Source organism: Chelonoidis abingdonii, chromosome 4 (assembly GCF_003597395.2).
Source record: "Chelonoidis abingdonii isolate Lonesome George chromosome 4, CheloAbing_2.0, whole genome shotgun sequence".
Classification (NCBI taxonomy): Eukaryota; Metazoa; Chordata; order Testudines; family Testudinidae; genus Chelonoidis; species Chelonoidis abingdonii.
The window spans coordinates 15,423,661-15,448,051 of record NC_133772.1 but is presented as its reverse complement, the minus strand read 5'-3'; the positions used below and the strand labels follow the sequence as shown (position 1 = coordinate 15,448,051).

Sequence of the window (24,391 nt, the reverse complement as noted above, 5' to 3'; positions counted from 1 at the left end):
TACAGGATTTTGTTTCCATCTCTGCCACAGGCCCAGTGTGGGCAAGTCATTTCATCTCTCTGTGCATCAGTTTCATCAGAGGGGTGTGAGTCTTAATGATCACGTGCTTTGAGATCCTGAGATGAAAGGCGCTGTGAGTAGACCGTATTACATGAACTGCCATTAACCATCTTAGTGCTATAGGACTCTACTTCTGACAAGCAGATGCAAACCAGATGTGCATAGGGATGAGTTCTTCCCTGGTTTACACCCTTGCCCAACTTTGTGAGGTAGCAAAAGTAGTACTGAGGGATAAATATGGACCCAAGTATTCTGATCTGCCAGTAAAGTGGTAACCTCTGACCACTGGGGCTATTGCTGAGGTCAGATTCTTTTTTATACAGAGAGCAAGTTGGGGATGTTATTTTTCTGTGACTTTGTTTCCCTCTTTCTGTGAGCAGTTTGGATCCCACCTTCTTTGCAGAGCCACCTTTTGCAAGGATTAACAGTCTAAGGATGCTTCACTCCCTTTCAGGATATGCAGAGTAGGCTGCTGAGGACCTGAAGACCCCAGAATGTGAGAGCTGCATGCAGGCACTTATAAGGAACGGTTCTGCCAGCTGGAGACTGGCGGGTTGCGGACAGTTTATGGTCTCTATGCAGCCTGACAACAGGCCTGCTGCTTTTGTGGCTAGTTCCTCCTTTCACACTGGTTAGCTTATCTGCAAATTGCAGGCATTCCTTCTATTAAATAATGCAGGCAGCCAGTGCAGGGACCTGTCCTCAGACCTGCCAGTGGGTGTATGCTTCTTAAAAGGGAAATGTTCCCTCTTAGTTTGTCAGAGGACAGCCTCCATCTGGGGTGCCCTTCAGTGGCAGTTGTGACAGAAAGACAACTTGACAAAGGGTCCCCTGTTCTTTGCAGGTAACTGTGACTTCAGACCTGAGAAACTCATTGCACCAAACACACATCTTGCAGGATATTTATCCCCAAAGAGTAATATATAAGGTATCTACTGAAAGCTCATAACTCGTCAAGATGGCCACAGCACCACATGAACACCGGCCTCAGTTTCCCCTTTCTATAGCCCAGGCCAAGGAAAATTGCCTTTCTTAGCAAATTCAACCACTTTCATACGTGTAAAATGCCACAGTCTGCAGATTCCTCATAGTAAAAAGAGGTCCTCCCCAAGCCCCAAAGTGAAACAAGGTGACAATGCAGCAGCTTTTCAATCCCGTTCAACGGTCACCATGCCAGGGTCACTGACCCGAGAGTCATTAGCCACTCTGCCCCTTGTTCCAGGGCCCCACTCTCCGTACCATCCACCTGAGAGCTCCAAGAGCAGCTTCTCACCCACAAGTCTTCTCCTGTAGCCCCAAGTCAGGTCTCTCTCAAGAGGGCTCCCTGCAGTGTTTCACCCCCAAGGCCTCCTAGCCTGTGAGTTTTGCCCCTGCTTCAGGGGACCTCCCTCCAGAGTCAACCCCTTGCTGCTGCCTGGCTCTCACTGACCACCCTGGTTCTTCACCTCTTCCTAAGGCCCCCTACATATGCCTTCCTGCAAGTGAGTAGGTTTCCCCAGCTCCAGCAGGAGCTTCCACACATTTCCTCAGCACTCATCACCAGTAGCTCACAGTTATGGCTCTCCTGGTTTCCTGCAGCTCTTTTCCTTGAGTAACTCTGCTACTCCTTCCATCTCTCCTCCTTCTCAGACAGGTCAGACCTTGCATTTCCTGTCTCCTTCCCCTTCTCTGACCCACATACCTGGGAAGCAGCTAGTGAGTCACAGGGGCTCTGAACACCACTCCCTCTTAAAGGAGCCAGCCACTCTTTAACGTTTTTTTTAAAATAGAATATAGGAGTTTTTGATGTGTGGGTTTGGTGGTGGCAGGATTTGGGGAGCCCACAGTCCCAGCACATGGAGGAATGGGGATTTAGGGTCAGGGCATTTGTGAGGTAATAGATATGAGTCTTGAGTGCTGTTGGTACAGAGGTTGGTTTTACACTGCCTGCAAAAGCAGGTAAAGCAGGTCAGGATCCATTTCCTAGTGTAGACGGGGCCACAGGGAGCAGTGACAACGCTGGCTAGAACTTGGCCTAATGTCTTCGATTCCCAGGTTGATCAGAGATGGAATAACAACACGCAGCACTGCTCAAAAGTGGGTCACAGTATCATTATTACCATTTCACAGATGGGGAAACTGAGACACAGGAAGGGTGTGATGTCTCCAAGGGTACTCAACCATCTGACCCTACAGCTGAGAACAGAACCTAGATCTCCTGAATGAGTCTGCTACTGTACCCACTGGACCAGCTTGCCTTCTAGAGCACTGGATTTTTTAACCCATTCTGGTGTAAACAGAGGAAGCTCTGTTTAGTTTAGAATAGGCAAGCCCCAGTGACAGCTAAATATTTTATCCTGCACTTTTCTTTCCATTTAGCTGATCCCCTCCTAAGTAACTCCCTTCCTCCCAAAAAGTGGCACTAAGATGCCATATCCTGCCATAACATAGTTCAGAGTGCTTGTGTTTTATAACCCTTTCTGCACCTTGGGGCTCTCTTGTCTGTTTAGATTGTAAGCAGTTTGGGACAGGAACTCTGTGTTTGTACAGTGCCTAGTAGAATGGGACCCCATTCTTGGATGGCCCTTGGGCACTCCCGGAATAAACATGGTTAATAATAAGTATTCAATAGAGTTGCCACCTTGGCTGCAGTTTTCTGCCCCTGGGGCAGCAAGACAAAAATTCATGCTGAGCGGTTGCAGCATCATGATGTTACAGTGCAAATAAGCTGTGTGGGAATCTACTTGATCTTTCCCATTCAACGCATACCTGAGACAAGATCAGCTCATCGTTTTGAAGTGTACAATTAAATGCATTGAAAAGAACATCTTGGAAGCTCTTGTCTCTAGTAGCTTTTGGGGTGGTATTAATGGAGAACTGGAAATGAACCTTTGCCTTTGTAGCTTGCATGATAAAAGTGTTTAAATACTTCTGATATATTTTACTCTGTTGACCTGGATTTTTGGACAACCCAAAGCTTGGGCGCGTTTGGCTCTAGTGGTTTCGTTTGCATCACTATAAAGAGCTGGGTTTAGGTTCCAAACTCCCTTAAAGTTTGGGACGTTCAAACCTAAGCCTAGATTTTCAAAAATGGCTTGTGATTGTCAGTGCACCAACCTGAGACACCTTAAAAGGGCCGAATTTTCAGACCGTTCTGAGCACCCGTCCTCTGAAGTTCCGGTGTCTCAAATTGATCACCCAAAAATGGAGGCACCCATAATCATTAGAGACATTTACATGGTGACATGGTGTTTACTTTGGGCCCCATCTCTAACTACAGTGAAGCTGGTCTCCTTCAGGACACATCTACATTTGGAGTGGGGCGTGTGAATCCCTGCTGGAGGAGACACTTTCGCTACCTCTCGTCAAGCTCGCAAGCTACTGTGCATAGATAAGGTGATTCACTAAGCAGGGAACACTGAAGCATCACACTTTCCCTTATCTAAAAAAAAAAATCCAGCCTGAGAAAAACGAACCCAACAACAACAAAATGACTTATCAGAAAAATACCTCTACCCAGCCACTTGTGTCAGGATTAGTTAATAGCTTTGTTGCTCCGTGCATTGGGAAAGAACTGGGGCTCGCTTGCTGAAGAAATGCCAAAATGTTCACTCAGCAAAGCACAAACACAGCGATTGCAGAGGCTGGCTCAGGTGCCCATGAGCTATGCCTGTCACAGGAGAATATGGCAATTTATAGAAACAAACACATTCCTCTTCCTAGATTGGTAGAGGCGTTTTCTCCCTCGTTTCATCCCTTATTTGTCTCCATCTTGTCCTCATTTACAATTTAAAAAAGAAATGAAATCAGATATCGGAAGAGTGAGATGGCACTGGAGCAGCTTTGGATCTCATGTCTGCTGTAAGTCCCATGAAATTCAGTGGAGTCACATCAATGTCAGAGTGAGGGTATGTTTACATTGCCGGCTGCCAGCTCAAGGAGATGTAGTTGCGCTAGCTCAATACAAGCTCAAGCGCCAAAAATAGAAGATAGACATGGCAAATGAGACAAATGAGCTAGCCACCTTGAGGACGTACCTGTTCGAGACCATAGGCACGTAATAGTAACACATGCCATGTTAAGTGCTCAGGCAGTACTGTGATAGGTGCAGTACAAGCACCTAGCTACACAGGTAGTTAGTTAGATACTATGTCTCTCTAAGTGTTTAGCTAATACAATGATTGGGATTTTAAACAGCATTGATAGAATAGATGTACTGATTCAGCAGTCTTTAGTCGGGCAAAACAGCCTGGCTCCAATCCTGCAGTCCCTATGTCACGGAGTGTGGGGGGAGACAAGCCCTGCACCTCTGGTTTCTTGCGATTCACCATGACTCTCAGCCAGCCACTAAAACAGAAGGTTTATTTAGATGACAGGAATACAGTCCAAATCAGGTCTTGCCAGTACAAACAACAGGACCCCCTTTAGTTAGGTCCATCTAGGGGCCTCAGGGAGGCCACAGCCCCAATGGGAAGCCCAAGCCCCGTTGGGGCGCCCCTCTCCATTTCCCAGCCAGCTCCAAACTGAAACTCCCTCCAGCCATCTCACTCAGCTTGCCCCTGGCTCCTCCCCCAGCCTTTGTGTCCTTTGTCCAGTTTCCTGGGCAGAGGTGTTACCTGGTCTCCAATCCCCCTCCTGGGCTCTCATGTTACATGCTCTGGTATCCTCCCTTCCCCAGTGCAGACAGTTCCAGCAAAACCCCTGCAACCTTCCCAGGTCAATACTCATCACTCAGTATTCAAAGAATACATCAAGAAGATTTCCTCTTCGTCACATCCTACACGTTCAAAACTTCCACGGAATTCAGTGGGAGCTCTGAGTGCACTGGAATTGTGGAACAGAGCCCTAGTTGTTTAATTCTAACTGGAATCAGTCTAATTAGTCTGACCTAGCTAAATTGCTCAGGGCTGTGAAAAATTTTGCATCCTGGGCGATTAAGTTAGGTTGACCTAACCCCCTCCGTAGACACGGCGAGGTTGACAGAAGCAATCTGTTGACCTAGCTACTGCCTCTCGAAGAGATGGATTAGTTGCAGCCACGGAAAAATGCCTTCCATCAACGCGGGAAGCACCTACACTATAGCACGGCAGTGTAGGAGCTGTGCTGCTGTAGCGGCTATAGTTTAGACATACCCCTAGTTCCTTCCCCCTCTTCTAAACTTCACAGGTAATTGGATGGGCATGTTCCCCTAGCCAGCATTTCTCAGCATGGCAGGGAGAGCAGGCGGCACGATGTATCAGGTTTGCACTGGCACATCACATTCCAGTTCAGTTTGTCTAAGGTGAAGCAGCAGAAAAACCCATGTGGACTAACCTTTGGGTTCCTGTATCCTTCGTGAGATGGAGGTAGGTCTTGGCAATTGTTGATCTTACAGTAATGTTGGGGGAAAGATCATTATAAAATGGACATGGATTTGCAGGGGCAGTCAGTAGTTACATTTCTAATGCTTGTTGCAGAACTGAGAAAGGCTTTTATGAATAAATAAAATCGGCTGGCATGTTTGATTTCAGGGCATCTGTGACTGTGTGGAAAGCTCTGATTTCAGCTCCCCAATTAAATAAAAGAAATATTCTCAAGCTGGTGAATTGGAGGAGGAATCTATTACTATCTAATTTGTTAACTTTTCTCCATAGTCTGCTCTGGTATGCTAGGCAGTGCTGCGGCATTAGCAATGATAGACTGCTCAGGGAGTAGAGGTGGGGGTCTGGGCATTTTGGGCTCTGTTCCTGGCCATGGAGGGAGAGTGTTTTACAGCAGTGAAGAACTGGGAGTCAGGAGTGGGTTCTGTTCTCTGCTCTGCGAGGTGAATGTGGCATAAGCGGTTAGAGCAGTAGAAACTTCAGGTCAGGACTCCTGGGTTCTATTCTCTGTTCAACTCCTTTGCGAGGTGAACCCCTTTGCCTCAGTGCACCCATCTGTGATACAGGGCTAATTATAATGACCTAACTCACAAGGCTGTTGCAAGGATCATTAATGTCTGTGAAGTGCTTTGAGATCCTCAAGTGAGCGGTGCTATGGAAGAGTAATGTAGCATTGATTACAGGAAGAGCAGGCGCCAGCAACAGTAATTCTTGTGGTCTTTGGGGTTGTTCCATCGAGGGCAAAGAGCCTCAAAGGTTCCTCACTATACACAGTAGGACCCTGTGGTGCATTCACATTATATCATCGAAACCACTTGGTCCCTCAAGGGACACAAAGCACTGCTGTGTGACTGGATCAGAATGGTGACACTTTACAAGCCATTTTGCACAGGTGTCCATCACTACAGAACCTGTGGAGCTCTTTCAGTTGATTGACCGTTTATTACAACATTGGTTAATCATTTTATAGACTACTCAATGCATGCTCAGTGCAGAGTAGGACCCAAACCGTTGTACCAGAGTGGCCGCAGGGCAGCACAGAATCCTGGAATTCGAGAAGTTTTCAGCTCTCAAGAGAGCTCACTAAGGACCCAAAAGCAGCTGTCCACCCAAGCTCTGTCCTCCTAGCTTTCCTGTGTCCAAACGGCAGTGACATCATAACAGTGATAGTAAATCAACCTTGCATAACTGTGCTCCTGCTGTGGCCTTTAAGGTAATGTTTGCTCAGCTTATTAGATGGAGCTTTGTGCCAAACTCTGTTCTCCTGGTTCAAACTGTGTTTATAAGATTCATTTTTCCTCCTGTATCAGAGGGGTAGCCAGGTTAGTCTGGATCTGTAAAAGCAGCAAAGAGTCCTGTGGCACCTTATAGACTAACAGTATTGGAGCATGAGCTTTTGTCAGTGACTACCCACTTCGTCAGATGCATCTGACGAAGTGAGTATTCACCCACGAAAGCTCATGCTCCAATACATCTGTTAGTCTATTAGGTGCCACAGGACTCTTTGCTGATTTTTCCTCCTGCATCCCACATACTCACCAGATGCACACTAAACCCCCACTTCCTCCTTAGCCTCCCTTGGAAAAGAAATGATGGGAGACAAATGGAAGTTTAATTTTGCTTTGACTTGTGAAAGGCTTTCCTCGTGTATGGAAAGTGCGGCTTTCAGTAATCCCTCTGTTAAATCCACTGGGCAGTCATTTAGGTTTGGTGGGATTTAAATGGCATTGCCTGTTAATGGTGCTGAAAGCTATACTGGCCTTTTGCTTAGAAAATAATAACCAGGTTGGTTTTCCCTCTGGGTTGCTGTGGAAGGTGATGAACTATAAGAAACTATAGAGAATGGAACAGAACCAAACAAAGAGAGCACAAGGCAAAGAAAGGGAGATGCTCAGCTGTCGGGGGCCAGCCAAAGAGCCCAAACCTGGCTGCCTAAAGCTGGTCATCTAAATGGAAATGGCCTGGTTTTTCAGAGACGCTGAGCCCCTACAGCTCCCATTGGCTTTGATGGGCTTTGGATTAAGCCCTTACTGAAGATTAGACCTAAAATGATCATATTTGTCATAGGCTGAAAATGAAAAACAAAACAACTCCCCAGATGTGGTTGATAGTTATGATTTTAAAACAGCTTTGCCCTGAAAGTCTTGTACTACTGCTCGTTTTTTTTGATTATTATTGTTATTCCATTTAGTCTGATTATATCACATGTGCCAGTTGTCTTTTCCTCTCACACACCCACCCACCCCTGGCATCTGCAAAGCTGCTTTCCAGATGAGAACAGTAATTGTCTTCCAGAATACATGACCTGTCACTGGGACTCAGGTTCTTGCAAAGAACTTGGAAGCCAGAAATGAGGTGTTAATGTTCTATAGATTACAGTCCTGCCAAGCATGATGTAGGGTTAGATTCTCATGGGTGCTTGTGTGTATGATAGTTCCTGCCTGCGCACGTGTGCGAAGCGTGGGTTGTTAGAAGCTGTCAGGAAAATTAAGGTTTAAGGTCAGCCTGGATCTCAGATTTACTTATCTGACAGTTGTCCCAACACCTTCTATCTTAGGGACTTAGCTAGCCCCAGCAGTGGTGAAACAATATGTACATTGGGGGTGCTGAAAGTCATTGACCCAAACTGTAAACCCTGGATATCGTGGAAACCACTTCAAGCCAGGGGATGCAGCAGAACCTCTAGTTCCAGCACCTATGGCTCACCCTCAGCGCTGTAGTATCTGATCACCTCACGATCTTTAATGTATGTATCTTCCAAACATGCCTGAGAGGTAGAGCAGTGCTGTTGTCTCCATTGCACACATAGGGAACTGAGGCACGGAGGGATTGTGTGACTAGCCCAACATGACACATGTCATCTGTGGGATCCTAAGGAGTGGAACCCGCATCTTTTGAGCCCCAGGGTGGTGTTCTACGTCTGGTCAAGCTTTCTTCACCAAACAGTCAATAAAAGTGGTGTCCGGCCTCAGTGTCCTTGTAAACCTCCCTGAATGGTGGCTGCGTCCCCTTTCCAGCTTACGAAGATGAGCTAGTTTGCTGCTTCCCCCCATGCTGTTTACACAGTCATCCAGGAGTCTGGTTTTCTCAGACATTTCCCCTCAATTCTGCCATTAGCGGCCAGCCTGCTTGTCCTGTCTCATTATGTTAGCAGCCTTTCAGGGCTGTCCTCACGGCTCCAGCACAAGCTCTCGCTCAGGGGCTTGCAGGCTCAGCACCCAGGCAGTCTGTGCTGCTCCGGTGTCAGTCTCAGGTCACGCCGAGGAAGCCGCTTTTTGTGCTAAGCAAAGAAGTGCAAAGCCTTCCTGCACTGGGGTGTGGGCTAACAGGTCTAGGGAATCCCCCCACTCCACGCTCCTGAGCTGTAGCCCCATGGAGGGGAGAAACTGCTTGGAGATTAAAGACTAAGGCTTCATGTTATCCTCCACCATGCACAGCATGTGGAAGAGGGAGAGCACCAGCAGCAGTGCCTCTCCAGCTGGTAGGAGGGGATGTGGTCTGAAGTAAGAGCTAGGGAGCAGCTCTTCCCTCCACCATGCTCATGTATGTAGCTGCAAACCCCCCTCTGAAGTGGGTGATTGCAGCTGCTATCATGGCAGCATGGGTCCCAGGGCTCAGGATGGGGACTCCCAGCTTCTGCAGAGGTTCCTGACTTCTCCGGCTACCCAGAGATCTGCATGAATTTCGGGACATTGCAGCTTTGTGGCACGGAACTGTCTGTCGAGTGCAGACATCCCCTTCTCCCCACAGAGCAATTCAGGGCAAACGCCCTGGGCTGGATTCTGCCATGAATGATGCTAGTGTAACCCCAGAATAACTCCACTGACTTCAGAGGCATTGAGAGCAGAATTTGACCCCTCACTGGAAACCCAAGCTGTTTCCTAGTTTCTAGGCAGGTTTTCCTTGTGGAGAGTGGCACATGGACAAAAAAAGCATAGATGTTGCTTTTGTTCTCTGGAAAATGAAGTGTTCTCATTCATGAGCACCCTTGTCAGGTTTATCATCTTAGGGCCTTTTTCTTCTTGTTGTTGCAGAAGAATTAACTCATAACATCCTTAGACAATTGCTAGCTGTCTCAGTCGCTGCTGCTTCCTGCCACTGTGATCTTTTAAAAGTGTACTTCAATTCTGTTGGAAGTCTGCACCTGAAATAGCTCCACCGTCTATTCAGTCAGAAGATAAACAAACCAGGCATACAGTCTGGAAACTGAGCCTGCTTAATGGTGTGTAAAGGGAACTGTTTAGTTGGAGAAGCCACCAGACATCAGTGGAGATTTTTGCTTCTTGCATGTCCTCCAACACCCTGCCTGGATCTCACCGGAGTCATGGATTAGGGTGATCGTCAAACCCTACTTCCCCACAATGGCGCAATGAGTAGCTATCCAGCTGGTATAAATGAAGCCTTACAAGCCCTACAACCGAACAGTGACTTACAAGGCCAGATTCTCAGTGTGTTAAAACTAATGCAGCGTCCTCTCCTCTACATGGACAATTGGTTATTATTTCAAGGCTCGAGGCTTCATTGCGAAGAGAAGTAAGGAAGAAGAACATCCCTGCCCCAGTGAGCTCACAATTTGGGTGTTTATATCTGTGTAGGAGAGAACAAAGTCGGGACAAGGGGCTTCATTGTAATAGAATTCACACACGAGAGAGAGTACCCATTAGCACTAATGGGAGCGGTGCAGAGAGATAAGAGGCAGATACCCATTTGTCAGGTAGAGCAGCCATGGCTGTCAGGGATAAATTTGGTCTGAAGGTGGCCAGCTGCCTGCATTCAGTATTTCAACAATGCCAGCCTCCCGGTTTTAAGTATGTAATCCGCCGGGCTGTTTACACCATCGGGGCAGAGTCAGACAGAGAGACGCTGGCGTCCTGCTGCCTGGTGCAGAGAAGCAGTGTTTTCTTTGCTTCGTTCCCCCTTCCCCAGGCAGGATTATTTCCTTTAGTGCTGCTTTAAAGTGACTTTGCACTGTCTGGCTCTGCCTCGTTTCCACATCAACCTTTTAACCTCAGTTAATGACATCCGTGCCCCAGCTAATTTAACGAAGCAGCGTGAAATGGGATTTCTTATTAAACAATTAACATAGAAACCCAATGACTTTGGAGCCATGACCTCTGATGGAACTTCTCCAGTCGGACGTGCCCTTCTCTTTCTGAAAGAGACAGGAAGTTTGAATAATACATGCCAGGCAGGGTGTGGTACTCCTTTAATCTCCCTTTCGTCAGTGCTGCTGCCTCTTTGATGTGGTGCTTGAGTCCAGGGTCATCTGTCTAAAAAGCGAGCATTAACCATGCTGCTTTGCATTAAGTGCAGTGTAGCTTCCGTGGCTCCATGAGCAATTTGATTTCCCCATCAGAAGGTGTTTGGTGGAGCATTGTCTGGCAGTTCTCGGCATGTCTTCAGAAGCATCTGAGTGCAGTGCTAGGTCTCTGCTAGCATGGATTGCTCAAGCATGCTGTCTCTCTCGCACACACATATATATATATATATATGGGGGGTGGGAGAACATATGTGTAGGTAGAGATTAGAGAATTCTCAATAACCCGGGGCTTTTATTCTGGGTAATGCCACGGAGATTGGCTGGCCTTGTCTGAAATTGTGAATAACCCCGATGCAGTATAACTGCACCCCTAAGTGAAGATCAGGACATACAGGGGGTTTGTACTGATTGGGCTGGTCAAGGCTCAACCTTACTTGTGATTAAGAATAAATCCTGATTATTTCAATAGGTGCAACCCGCTGTAGAGACCTGCAGGCTAGCACCAGTTGTTAGCCACTGTTGTCCAAAAGTCAGTGCATTTAAAGAAGTGACCCAAACAGCTTCCACAGAGGCGAGTGTGTTGGGTACTGAGATATGGATATAGAGGCCTAATTTTGGCCGCTCACATTTGAACATATTGGCCTAGGTCTCCTGGGTATTGGCCACTAGGTCGCACTGTTTAGGGACCCAGGCCCAGATGTTTAAAATTATTTAGGTGGTGGTGTGCTCCACGGTGCAATGCCTAACTCATTTCAGAGCATAAATCTCATTCCCAAAAGGGATTTCTGAGCCAAAATCCCATTGACAGTCAAGGGATTTTGTCTCCTAAGTGCCTGAATCACTTTTGAAAATGAGATTTAGGCTCCTAAATCAGTTAGGCGTTTCAATGCTTAGCGAAGCAATGCTTAATACCTTTCAAAACCTGGGCCCTAGGTTATTTTCCATGCATTTGCTGTTGTTCTAGCCTCTTACTTTCTCCCAGCCTCGTGGTCAACTAAGGGCCAGAACATCAGTTGGTGTAAATTAGCATCACTCCATTGAATTAATCTGGCCCAGAAGTTTGGGAATCAGCCAGCCTTCCTGTTAAATGACTCCCCACCCCCTACAGAAGATCCATGTCCGGAACCACTGCAAGCCAATAGATTTTCAGGGCCATCTCCTATTGATATAGGTTTGTCATGCTGGTGAACTGGAGTATTTTCCAGTGCCTGCTTCCCCCCCCCCCCCACCGTCTCAGTGTGGGCTGTGTACTTCACAAAAAGAGGAGTTAAATGATCCAGCTTTGGTCATAATTACGCATTTCATGGAAACAAAGTTGAGCAACTTCTCCAGTTAATTGCTTGAGCCCAGTTTCCTCTTTCAGCTTTCGTTGGAGCTGCTATCTTGGGTTGCTTTATTTCTTTTTTAAAATTGCTTTTATCCTTTACTGTGTATAGCAATATACAGCTGGAAAAAAAATCCATTTCCTGCAGCTTCCAATTCCTGCCAGCCGATAAGAGACGAGGGTGAAGCCTTCCCTGGGCTCTGGGCCTGGAAAAGGACAGGAGCAACCAAATGGCTAAGAATAGCCTGGCAGCCGCAGTTTGTAAAGTCTACGAGGTTTTTTTTTAAATGTGCTGATCTAATAACAATGAAGCAAGTTTGCAGCTCTCTCCAGGGTTGCATATGGGATGAGTTTTGTTCCCGTGGCTTTCTGCCCCCTGCCCCAGGGTACAGTAAGGCATCTGAAACAGAGCGATAAATGCTCTGGATGGGTCCCTGGTGTCATTTACAAACCCCAGACTGTATTCCCTTGCTGCTCTTGCTTAGCTGGATTCTCCACTCTGCTCAGCCATGAGGATTGAACTACCATGAGACGGAAGAAGTTGGTGGATCCAGATGAAAAATGGAAGGTATCCTTAAATGCTGATCTGGGTGGATTGAATGAGAAACCGTTGGCACTGCCAGCAGTAAAAGGCTGAGGGGTTGCTGGGTGTGATCCTGAGATGTGCCAAGTACCTGGCATTCTGAGCTCCTCTAAAGGCCGTGCCCAGAAGGAGGTTTCTTATTCTGTTTGTAGGGAGAGAAGTGAATGACAGACGAAGAATGGGTATATGGTTAAGGCACCAGACTGGAGACCTGGTTTAAATCCCTGGCTCTGCCACAGACTCTGTATGGGACCTTGTACTAGTCACTTAATTTCGATCTGAGAAACTGGGTAACAGTCCTTCCTTTGTTAGCTTTTTGGGGCAGGGTTGCTTCTTGCTTCGTGTCTGTGCAGCATCTAGCACAATGTGGCCCCGACCTTGGTTGAGGGTCTCCCAGTGTGAGCATAATACAAATAATAAAGGGGATACACAGCTGGTCAGCTTACGGGGCATCAGGAAGTCTCGTTGTGAAAAAGGAAGGCAAAGCGTGAAATCCTACTGTAAGATGAGTGCATAACTGGTTGGGAAATCGTTTCCAGAGAGTAGTTATCAGTGGTTCACAGTTATGATGGAAGGGCATAACAGGTGGGTTCCCGCAGGGATCGGTTCTGTTCAATATCTTCAGCAATGATTTAGAGAATGGCATAGAGAGTACACTTACAAAGTTTGCGGATGATACCAAGAGGGAAAAGGTTGTAAGTGCTTTGGAGGATTGGCTTAAAATTCAAAATGGTCTGGACAAACTGGAGAAATGGTCTGAAGTATATAGGATGAAATTAAATAAGGACAAATGCAAAGTAGCCACTTAGGAAGGAACAATCAGTTGCACACCTACAAAATGGGAAATGACTGCCTAGGAAAAAGTACTGAAGAAAGAGATCTGGGGGCCATAGTGTATCACAAGCTAAATATGAGTCAACAGTGTAATGCTGTTGCAAAAAAAAGCAAACATTCTGGGATGTATTAGCAGGAGTATTGTAAGCAAGAAATGAGAAGTAATTCTTCCACTCTACTCTTTGCTAATTAGGCCTCAGCTGGAGTATTGTGTCCAGTTCTAGGTGCCATATTTCAAGAAAGATGTGGACAAATTGTAGAAAGTCCAGAGAAGAGCAACAAAAATGATGAAAGGTCTAGAAAACATGAGCTATGAGGGAAGAATGAAAAAACTGGGTTTGTTTAGTCTGGAGAAGAGAAGACAGAGAGGACATGATAACAGTTTTCAAGTACACAAAAGGTTGTTACTAAGAGGAGGGAGAAAAATAGTTCTTCTTAATATCTGAGGACAGGACAAGAAGCAATGGGCTTAAATTGCAGCAAGGGAGGTTTAAGTTAGACATTAGGAAAAAGTTCCTAACTGTCAGGGTGGTTAAACACTGGAATAAATTGCCTAGGGAGGTGGTAGAATTCCCATCATCGGGGATTTTTAAGAGTAGGTTAGACAGACACCTGTCAGGGATGGTCTAGATAATACTTAGTCCTTGTTTGAGTGCAAGGGACTGGACTAGATGACCTCTCGAGGTCCCTTCCGGTTCTGTGATGCTATCCTGGCCCCATGGAAGTAGGTGGCAAAACTCCCACTGACTTCACGGGGCTAGGATTGCACATAGAAATTTTAAAAAACCAGTAAAACTCCCTCTGGAGTATATTGCAGCAAGTGGATTTCAATCTTGTGGCAAACAGTTTGTAATTCAATGACATTCTTGCTCCTAGTCTGTTACCGTATATAACAATTATGGCATGATGTTATTATTGGCCAAGGACCAGGGCTTTGAAAAACATACCAGCAGGGGACACAGGCTTTCTCTGCATCTTCAAAGGTCTTTGCAGGTCTTAACAATACACCTCTACCCTGATATAACGCTGCCCTCAGGAGCTAAAAGATCTTACCGTGTTATAGGTGAAACCGCACTATATCAAACTTGCTTTGATCCGCCGGAGTGTGCAGCCCCGCCCCCCTGGAATGCTGCTTTACCGTGTTGTATCTGAATTCATGTTATATTGGGTTGTGTTATATTGGGGTAGAGGTGTATCTTTAGAAATCAGGGCCTTTATAACACCCCAAAAGGGGAATTGCCATTCTCCCCTCCCTCCACACATTTGTAATCTCTTTCTTGGCCATGGATGTGGGCAAGGACTGAAGAAGGAACATGTCTGATTTTAGAGAAAATGCTTTATTTCTATGTACACCTCTACCCCGATATAATGCGACCCGATATAACATGAATTCGGATATAACGCAGTAAAGCAGCGCTTCGGGGGGTGGGGCTGCACGCTCCAGTGGATCAAAGCAAGTTTGATATAACACGGTTTCATCTATAACATGGTAAGATTTTTTTGGCTCCCAAGGACAGCGTTATATCAGGATAGAGGTGTATAGTCAAAGATCATCTCAATGCTCAGCATAGGGCCTGTCAGTACTGGTGCAAAGCCCCAGTGTAGATGTGCTGGACCAGGGTTAAACAGGGAAATTTGCACTAGTGCAAGCCACAAATTTGACACAATGCATTTGTGCTGGGAGTTTGCACCTGTGTAGCTACTACACTGCTACAACTATCCCTAGCATGGACAAACCCTTAATGTTCTCCGTCCTTTGGTCTCCAAAAGCACCCTTCAAGTTCCCTAGAAGTATCCACATGCTGCGCATCCCACCACAAGCCCGAGCTACCTTTACTTAGTAGCGCTAGCTGCAAGGAGCCATGCATGGACCCGACAGAAGGACTGGCTGGTCACTGTGTGGATGGAGCACTGCAGCCTGGGTAGTAAAGCATCCAATGGAACAGTGCAGATCGCCTCCTAGGTCCGATCTTCTGGGCCCTCTGTGTGCTGAACTTCCATTGAAGTCGATGGGTGTTCCATGCAAGATCAAACTCGCTATTATTTTTATAGCACCGTAGGTGCTTATGAGACATCACAGATATATAGGAAGACAGGGTCATTGGGTCCAGGAGCTTTTTGTCTTAAGGCCGGTTTCTGCTTCCACTGAATTCATTAACAGAGGGGTCCATATGGTTAATATAACAGCAACCCATGGAGGAGAGGAGAATCAACAGTAAACAGAGGCAAATCCCTTCCTAGTAATGAAATCTGTGCTTGTCTTGTTTGCACCTAGGACATGTCACTGTTATTAAACCTTTACCTGCAGTCTCTAGAGAACGTGCCACTCCTCCTGTGCAAGATGCTGGTGATAATGTATTTCAAAGTAACGAGCTATCAAAATTATACTGTATTAAAGGGTCATTCGGTGACAATGTGATGGAAATTAGAAATCAGGCTGTGTCTGCCAACAATATTTAACTGTTCGCCAACTCTTCATTAGAAGCCGCAAGCCATTTATGCGTCACTTAGATTTGCATAACAATTTGCATAGAAAACTCAGCTACTGGAAGATGTGTGGTTTTCAAATGGGAAGGCAGCGTGCTTTAAACATTTCAAACTGGGGACAAGCCTGGTTTCTATTCCTGGCTATACCCATAACTTTATGTGGCCTGTGGCTAGTCACTTCCCCTCGCTCTGCCTCAGACTGTCTGTCTGTGAAATGTAAGTTAAAGCGCTCCTTTCCCTCCTGGCTGGATGTGAGGGGTTGAGAATGTTTGTGAAAGGATCTGGAATCCTATTTAGGGTGACCAGATGTCCCGATTTTATAGGGACAGTCCCAATATTTGGGGCTTTTTCTTATATAGGCTCCTATTACCCCCCACCACTGTCTCGATTTTTCACACTTGTTATCTGGTCACCCTAATCCTATTACAGAAGGAGAAGGTGTCACTGTCTGACAGTGGCCAATGCCAGGTGCTAGAGCGGGAAAACTGACTCACTGAATAGCTTCAGGCCAAACCACTGCCCCACTCGGAGCATCCATTTCCTCCTCAGGAAAGTGGAGAAAATGTTATTTCCCCACCTTTGCAGCTTAGGAGGAAATTGTGCTAAACCTTGTTAGAACTCTCAAAGCAGTAACTCTTCAGTGATGAAAGGAGACAGATCCTGACTACGAGATGTTAGAACCTGAAATGCTTCCAAACATATAACTTTTTTCAATGATATTTTCCCCAGATGGTTTGGATTTACAAATCTAGTAAAACACCGGAGCATCTAGCATGCTATCCTTGCATTGAACGAGGGTGAAATGTCAGCGGCAAGCTGCCCTGTGCAGGTGACCTTAGAGCAAAAGCGTAGTCAAAGAATAGCCTATCTGCTGTAAGGGTACCCAGTTGAACCATTTGTTGCAGCATCTTTTTACTGTCTTCTACAAATGGTGCCAGTAATGGTTTTACTGGTGGGAAACATCTACCAGGAACCAAGCTGCTTCTCCCTCTCTCTCGTCTTTCTCTGTCTCTGTTTGTTCATTGCTATGGAACTGGAGGCTCCCCTCACTCCCCCAGGGGTATTGTTTTTAGATCCCTCTATTCAGACTTCTTCTCCTTTCTCTTTGCTCCCAGCTGGACAAAGGGGACGTGAGCACGCTTAGCCTGCCTTCCAGTGCCAGCCATGGCGACGCTGACATCAGCAACATCTGCTTGGATGTCCCAGATGGCACCCCAGACCCGCACAGGACAAAAGCTGCCATCGACCACCTGCACCAGAAAATCCTCAAGATCACTGAGCAGATCAAGATTGAGCAGGAAGCTCGGGACGACAACGTAGCCGAGTACCTGAAGCTGGCCAACAACGCTGACAAGCAGCAGGCCTCCCGCATCAAGCAAGTCTTTGAGAAGAAGAACCAGAAGTCGGCCCAGACCATCGCCCAGCTCCATAAGAAGCTCGAGCACTACCACAAGAAGCTAAAGGAGATTGAACAGAACGGGCTCTCCCGACAGCCCAAGGATGTCTTCCGGGATATGCACCAGGGCCTCAAGGATGTGGGGGCCAATGTCCGGTCTAGCATCAGCGGCTTTGGAGGCGGGGTAGTGGAAGGCGTCAAGGGAAGCCTGTCAGGTTTGTCCCAGGCCACCCACACTGCTGTGGTCTCCAAGCCCCGGGAGTTTGCCAGCCTGATCCGGAACAAGTTTGGCAGTGCCGACAACATCGCCCACCTTAAGGACACTCTGGATGACGGGCACCCCGAGGAGGCCTCGAGGACTCTGAGTGGCAGCGCCACCCTGGTGTCCAGCCCCAAGTACGGCAGCGACGACGAGTGCTCCAGTGCCACCTCGGGATCGGCGGCGGGCAGCAACTCAGGGGCAGGGCCCGGTGGCTTGGGGAGCCCCAAGTCCAATACCCTGGACAGTCACCACAATAACTTTGACACCATCCTGGAGGAGCTCCGGGAGATTAAAGACAGTCAATCGCACCTGGAGGACTCGATGGAGGATCTCAAGGCGCAGCTGCAGAGGGACTATACCTACATGACGCAGTGCTTGCAAGAGGAGCGGTACAGGTAGGGTCAATCCCCAGCGCAGCTGTGTGTGAACGCGTGCATGAGTGCCACCTTCCTGTCTCTGCAAGGCTGTTCCTACGGGGCTTACACCGGTGGGCCTGCATCTCCATTGGCCCTTCACAGCATTGCTATTTTATATGTAGTTCTTCGCAATTTGTTGTGCAGAGCTGTTCAGTTAAAGCAAATGCCTTCAACGCCCACTGCCACAGTGCTCGTGAGCAACTCTGCAATAACAAACCAATGCGCGCAGCTCCTGTGCATCCCCTGAGCAACTCTACCGTGACAAAGCCGTGTATGCAGCCTGGCCCTCAGAAGCAACCCTACAATAACAAACCACTGTGCACACTTGAACAACAATAACAAATAAATATGTGTGCACAGAGGACGAGGATGTTGGTAAGGAAGTAGATTCACGTTTCAAGCTTCCCAGTGTGGAAAGTAACTGATTTACCACAATGATGCCACACACCTTGACAGTGTCTTTGAAGAAACAAAAAATCGGGTGTTACTGAGAGCACTTGGCTTTTTAGGGGGATGTAAATTCCAATATATTTTACAAGTGAGGGGGCACTGTAGTTTAAACCCACAAACCAAGCTACAAAGAATTATAGAATAAGGTGGATCCTGGGATGGTCTATTGGCCATTTTGTGGGTTACAGATAAAAAAAAAAGGCTGAGAATCACGGGTTTAGGGAATGAAACAAAGCCGAGCCATTCAAAAGGGCAAATCTAGTGGTGAAAGGCTCTGTACATACTGCAGTACCTGAGCGTTCTGTTTTCCATGAGAAGTGGAATCCTGGGACTCTGTTCCCATTAGGGAAAGGAACCAGCATTTGTTACATAGATCCCGGCAAGCTCCCATGTAGCCTCCACATTGAAGAGCCAGGCTCTGTCTGTTTGTTTAGCTATAGGATCTCCCAGCAGCCAATAGCCCTAAAAGAATCCTGTGATGCTTCCCCTCTGCCAATCACCCTGAGAAAAAAGGCTATTTGCTGTTTATAAGAGGCAAGAGGAAATGGATCACCTTGCTCGACAGGCAGTGCCAGCCCTCTCAACTCTTGGGAATAGGAAATAAGGAGCAGCTTCTAAAGGGGGCATTGGCTTGGGCTTTCTTTGTTTAGATCATTTTGGCTGAGGACAAAAGCTGAAACCCTGTTTAAAAATACTTCTCCAGCTGAGAGGTCACACGTTACAGATGTACGGGCTTGTGATGTCACTGGGATTCCTTTCTTTCCCCAGCCCTGCTATTTGAAGTTTCTTCCAAGCCCTTCTCAGTAGCTGGAAAATGTCCTGAAATATCTTTGCCAGTGTCAGAGGAGATGGAAATAAAACACCATGTTCCCAAATCCAGATAGTCCTAAGTGGCCAGAGAAACTCCCCTCCCTTCCTTCCTCCCCGCTCCCATCTCCAACAAAGGGGACTAGGGGTAAGGGTCACAGAGCCTCTCCCATCTACTAGAGTTTGCTGGTCTGAATGCAGCCTAGGGACCCAGGTCCAGTAGAAAGCCATTGCCATCTGATGGCCCATATGAAGCGAGGTGGGGTTGCAGCTCAAGTGGCAGCCATTCTTGTCGTGGGCACTTGGATGGCAGTCTTGACACAAAGTCCAAGGACTGAATGGGTGATGAAGGCAGCTGATCTGCCCTCTGACGCTTAGAGATCAGGGCTAAGGCACTGTGCTGTATTCATACTGTTTTTGCCCATGCTATGCCTCTTCTGTGGATAAGATGGGGTGGAAGGTTCGCTTCTCCCATCCCATTAAACACAAGGTCCCCTTCCAACACATTTCATCTCAGAGAGGGAAGCACGAGAGATGCTTAGGAGCTGGGTAACCGGGAGATTGTGAAGCTCCACTGACCTCTGGTTTCAGGGCCATTTGAGTTCCTTCCACGACTAAGGGAATGTTGGAGAATCCAAAATAGCTGCTTCTGAGAGCGAGGCCAGCTCCTCGGGGACTGCAGCACAAACCAGGCATCCTAGAGACAAAACAGAAGAGAGATGAAATAAACTCCACATTATCGATCGCTGCATGCACTCAGCCTCGTCTTGCTGCTTCTAATCTGCATCCGTCAAAGTGTCTATCTGTGGACTCCAGGCAGCACTGGAACCTGTCCTATTTGTTTTAGGCTCCATAGAGCCATTGCTATGTGGAGTGCTTCAATTGCTTGACACCCAAAGTCATTTCCATGTCATCCAAGTCACCTCTGCATGCCAGATATCTGGGGCGCCAGTGAGGTTTGGGCTGGGGTGGGGTGGGAGCTGGAGTTAATGGAATGTGAATTTGATGGAAACAGACTGTTCTTCTTGCATGATAGGAGAAAGATGAGTCAAATATAATAACCCGTCTGCCAGCATTCACACCTTCACTATGCACCTTCTCCCCCCGCCAGATACGAACGCCTGGAAGAGCAGCTGAATGACCTGACGGAGCTCCACCAGAATGAAATGACCAACCTGAAGCAAGAGCTAGCCAGCATGGAGGAGAAGGTGGCCTATCAGTCCTATGAGAGGGCTAGGGACATCCAGGTATGGGAACTCGGAGAGCCCACAACACCATCCTTACTCAGCTGAACTGGTGTCCTTTTGCAGATGAGATAGGAAAGGAGCAGGGCGGTGTGGGGAGGGGCAGATTTCTGTGATGGGAGAAGGGACACTACATGTCTTAGGGGGAAGTGTGGGGCTAATACCTGAACGATCAAGGGGATCCCGCTTTCAAGGAATGAGCTATCACCCTCCAAAACAGTCACTTGCTGTGATACGCTCTTCAGAGACAGAGAGCCCAGAGGAGACAGCAATGGGATAATTTAGCCATGAATCTCAGAGACCCTTAGTCTGGTAGGGAGCTGCATGGCTCAGGGGACTGGTAATGGACTACTGATGACTGTTCAGTGGCAGGCATAGAATGTGTGCCTGCAGCGTGTGCAGGTCCTAGTGAACTAAATTCACTTTGAACATGAGGAAAACACAGGGTGTTTCTAGAAACAGTGCAAAGGTCCAAGTGACTCACTTAGCAGCTGGGCAGAGCAGCAGAGGGACTCATTGTAGGAAACATGGAGTCACAGAAATATAGGGCTGAAAGGGACCTCCAGAGGCCATCTAGTCCAGCCCCCTGTGCTGAGGCAGGACCTAGTAAATCTAGACCATCCCTGACAGGTATTTGTCCAACCTTGTCTTAAAAACTACCAATGCTGGGGATTCCACAGCCTCCCTTGGAAACCTGTTCCAGAGCTTAACTACCCTGAGAGTTAGGAAGCTTTTCCCTAATATCTAACTTAAACCTCCCTTGCTACAGGATAAGCCCACTCTTGTCCCACCTTCAGTGGCCGTGGAGAACAATTGATCACCATTCCCATTATAACAGCCCTTAGCAAATTTGAAGACTCTTCTCAGGTCCCAGCTCAGTTTTCTTTTCTGAAGACTAAACGTGCTCAAGTTTTTTAACCTTTCCTTGTAGGTCAGGTTTTCCAAACCTTTGATCATTTGTGTTGCTCTCCTCTGGGCTCTCTCCAGTTCGTCCACATCAAGTGTAGCACCCAGAACTGGAGATGGCACTCCAGCTGAGGCCTCACCATTGACAAGTAGAATGGGACAGTTACCTCTCATGTCTTACACACAACATTCTCGATAAAACCTATGGGAGAAAATGCCAGCTCCCAGCTTTGGTCTGGTTTCCAGAGGTGCTCAGCTGCCACTTCTCACTGGAGCACCTCTGAAAACAGGGCTGCTGGGTCTTACAGACAGCACCAGAGAGGCCATTGAAATCTATGCATCTGTCAGTCCATCTACCTGTCGGGGTTTTTGTATTGCACCCATTATTGGAGGGACTGATCAGAAGTACTCCGTTAGGACTGTCACATTGCATTGCCCTTTGCATTGTCACCTTTCAGGTGACAATATACAGGCCATTTATCAGAGGCCCCCAGTGAGTGGATTTGACTGTAGCTGTTCAGCACAATCTGCAGGGGACTGTTCTGCCCCCATGTGGCAATTAGGGGAACTTCCCAGTGGAATTACCTATATTTGATGATCAGGTTTTATTCAGCCTTTGATAAAAATAGCACATATATCTTGGAAGGGAAGCAAATACATTTCACGTGAATTAAGAGCAAACTAAGCAAAATGTAAATCTGCAAAGCAATGGAAGATCTCTGTGCTTTCCTTACATGCATTGCACCGTCTGTACCAGGCATGTGTGGGTAGACATAGCTGTATCTCTGCTCTCTCTACTGCACTGTGCATACTATATACTCCCACTTGCTCTAATATCTCTGTCTAATGCTCAGAATTAACGGATTCGTGTGGAAGCAGGTGGGGAAGGTTTTGAGGGAGTCATATTTTGCCCTGTGCACCAAAGTCCCATCAACCAGGGATCCCAAAATGGAGTCTTGCAACTGGGTTATTTCTTAGTTGGGGTTTTCTGACTATTGTACACTTTCATTGTAAGGCACTTCAGGGTGATGCTTTAAGTGGTACAAGATTGTCACATCAGAATCCTAATAATAACTCTACTTTGCACAGCGATATCTCCCATCATCAACAGATCTCAAAGCACTTTGCAAATGTTAATTGAGCCTGACAACCTCCCTGAGGTAGGTGAATAACACTCCCCTATTCCGGGTGGGTGTACTGAGGCACACAGCATTGTTTAAGTATCTTGTCCCAAGGTGTCACAGCCAGGAACAGAAACAAGGAGTGCTGTGCTCTCACCTACACTTCCTCACTGAGTTGAGTACAGAACCCAGGCATCCTGGCTTCCCAGCCTCCCCTCTCTCACGGAGATAGGCACAGAACCCAGGAGTCCTGGTACTAACCACCAGACAGCACATTCTGCTGCACAATGTAGCCACTACACTGTGGTGCCCTACCCTGTGGCCAGACTAACCCTGGTTCACGTCTACCTCTGCAGGAAGCGGTGGAGTCGTGCCTCACCCGTGTCACCAAGCTGGAGCTCCAGCAGCAGCAGCAGCAGGTGGTGCAGCTGGAAGGGGTGGAGAACGCCAATGCTCGGGCCCTGCTGGGTAAATTCATCAACGTCATTCTGGCCCTCATGGCGGTGCTGCTTGTCTTCGTCTCCACCATCGCCAACTTCATCACGCCCCTCATGAAGACCCGCATGCGCATCCTCAGCACCGCCCTGCTGTTCCTCTTCCTCCTCTTCCTCTGGAAGCATTGGGACTCCATCACTTATTTCCTGGAGCATGTGTTGCTCCCCAGCTGATTCCCTGGGGCAGCATTCCATTTTCCTACCGAGAAAACAGGAAAGGGATGGGGGAGAAACTGGAGCCTTCCATAAAATGTCTTAATTCATTTAGTTGAGTCTGGTTTCCCACCCCCTGCACCCATCTGTATTCACATCCAGCATCCTCATTGTGGCCAGGAGCATGGCCTGTTGAACCAGGATTGTTCACTCCTCCACGAAGCCCTGGAAGGTGAGGATGGGGAGACCAATGGAGAGTTTGGAAGAAGCCTGTAACTGACGTGTTCTTGGTTTGTTTGTTTGTTTTTTAAATGACATGATCGTAATAGTCTCTGGGCATGAGGCTTTCTTTACATGCCAGTCACCACCAGGACTGTAATTTAAAAGCTTTGTATCCAGAGCAGAGTTTGCCTTCGAACCCAGCCACTGGGAAACTTTCTCTAGAGTGAGGAGTAGGTTTTTCTTAAAGACAAGGCTGGTGACAAGCTCATACCTGGGATGCAGTAAAGAAATCAATAGCAAGAGAAAGAAGTGGAGCTCAAGTGAATATTCTAATGTTTCTGCTCCCAGGAGAGCTTGCATATTTGATGAAGCAGAATGTACACATCACACCAGCTTCTCCAGACCAGATGCACATGCATTCTCGTTACCAAACAGCTGACAAGCCGGACACAGAATTGGGGTTGCTATTTATTATTAGAATGGCTTCCTTTGCACAGCTGATCATTGGCGTGTGGCCAGTGGATACCAGTTCTGGTTCCAGTCAGAAAACTCATACACTTCTGGCACAGATGAAACACATTGTGTTGGCTTTTGTTTTTTTCTCCTTTGGCTTTCATGTGATCTCTTCAGGAGCACCTGGACCTTCCAACATTGCACCTACGAAATTTACAATCTACACAAAGTGTTGTGCGCATGTTTTAATTTATTTCAAGATTCTTTTTCCATTTGTGAATCGAGCGTGGGGGTAAAATGCAGCTGCTATCACAGCCTCCGTGTCTCTAAAGAAGACAGAGCATGTTGTCTCAAAAGTTTCTTGAATGGTTTCATATTTATGTGCGTGTGTGTATGTATACACACACACACAATCACATCTTCTCCTGTTGCAATTGGGTGTAGCTCCAGTGACTTCAGTGGAGCTGCACCCCAGTTTACAGTCACAGAGAATTTGGCCATTCGTCTCTTTGAGGCTTATTCCGGCTTTCCTGACACAGCCAGAGCTTCCACGGATACTCGTGGTGTACTAAAGAAGTCA

General features: G+C 47.2%; 1 protein-coding gene across 3 annotated transcripts in view; it reads left to right on the top strand.

The window, feature by feature from the left end:
• TMCC2 (transmembrane and coiled-coil domain family 2) overlaps nt 1-23,933 on the top strand; it is a 67,648-nt gene extending 43,715 nt beyond the window's left edge. For 2 of the 3 annotated variants that reach the window (XM_032792490.2, XM_075064855.1), the window contains 3 exons: nt 17,003-17,940; nt 20,330-20,465; nt 22,846-23,933. In XM_032792490.2, the coding sequence (XP_032648381.1) occupies nt 17,003-17,940; nt 20,330-20,465; nt 22,846-23,157 (1,386 nt within the window). In that variant the 3' untranslated portion in view covers nt 23,158-23,933. Of the gene's footprint in view, nt 1-12,028; nt 12,552-17,002; nt 17,941-20,329; nt 20,466-22,845 lie in introns of those variants that run through there. The other variant, XM_032792491.2, reaches the window with a different exon arrangement.
• The last annotated feature ends 458 nt before the right edge of the window (nt 23,934-24,391 follow it).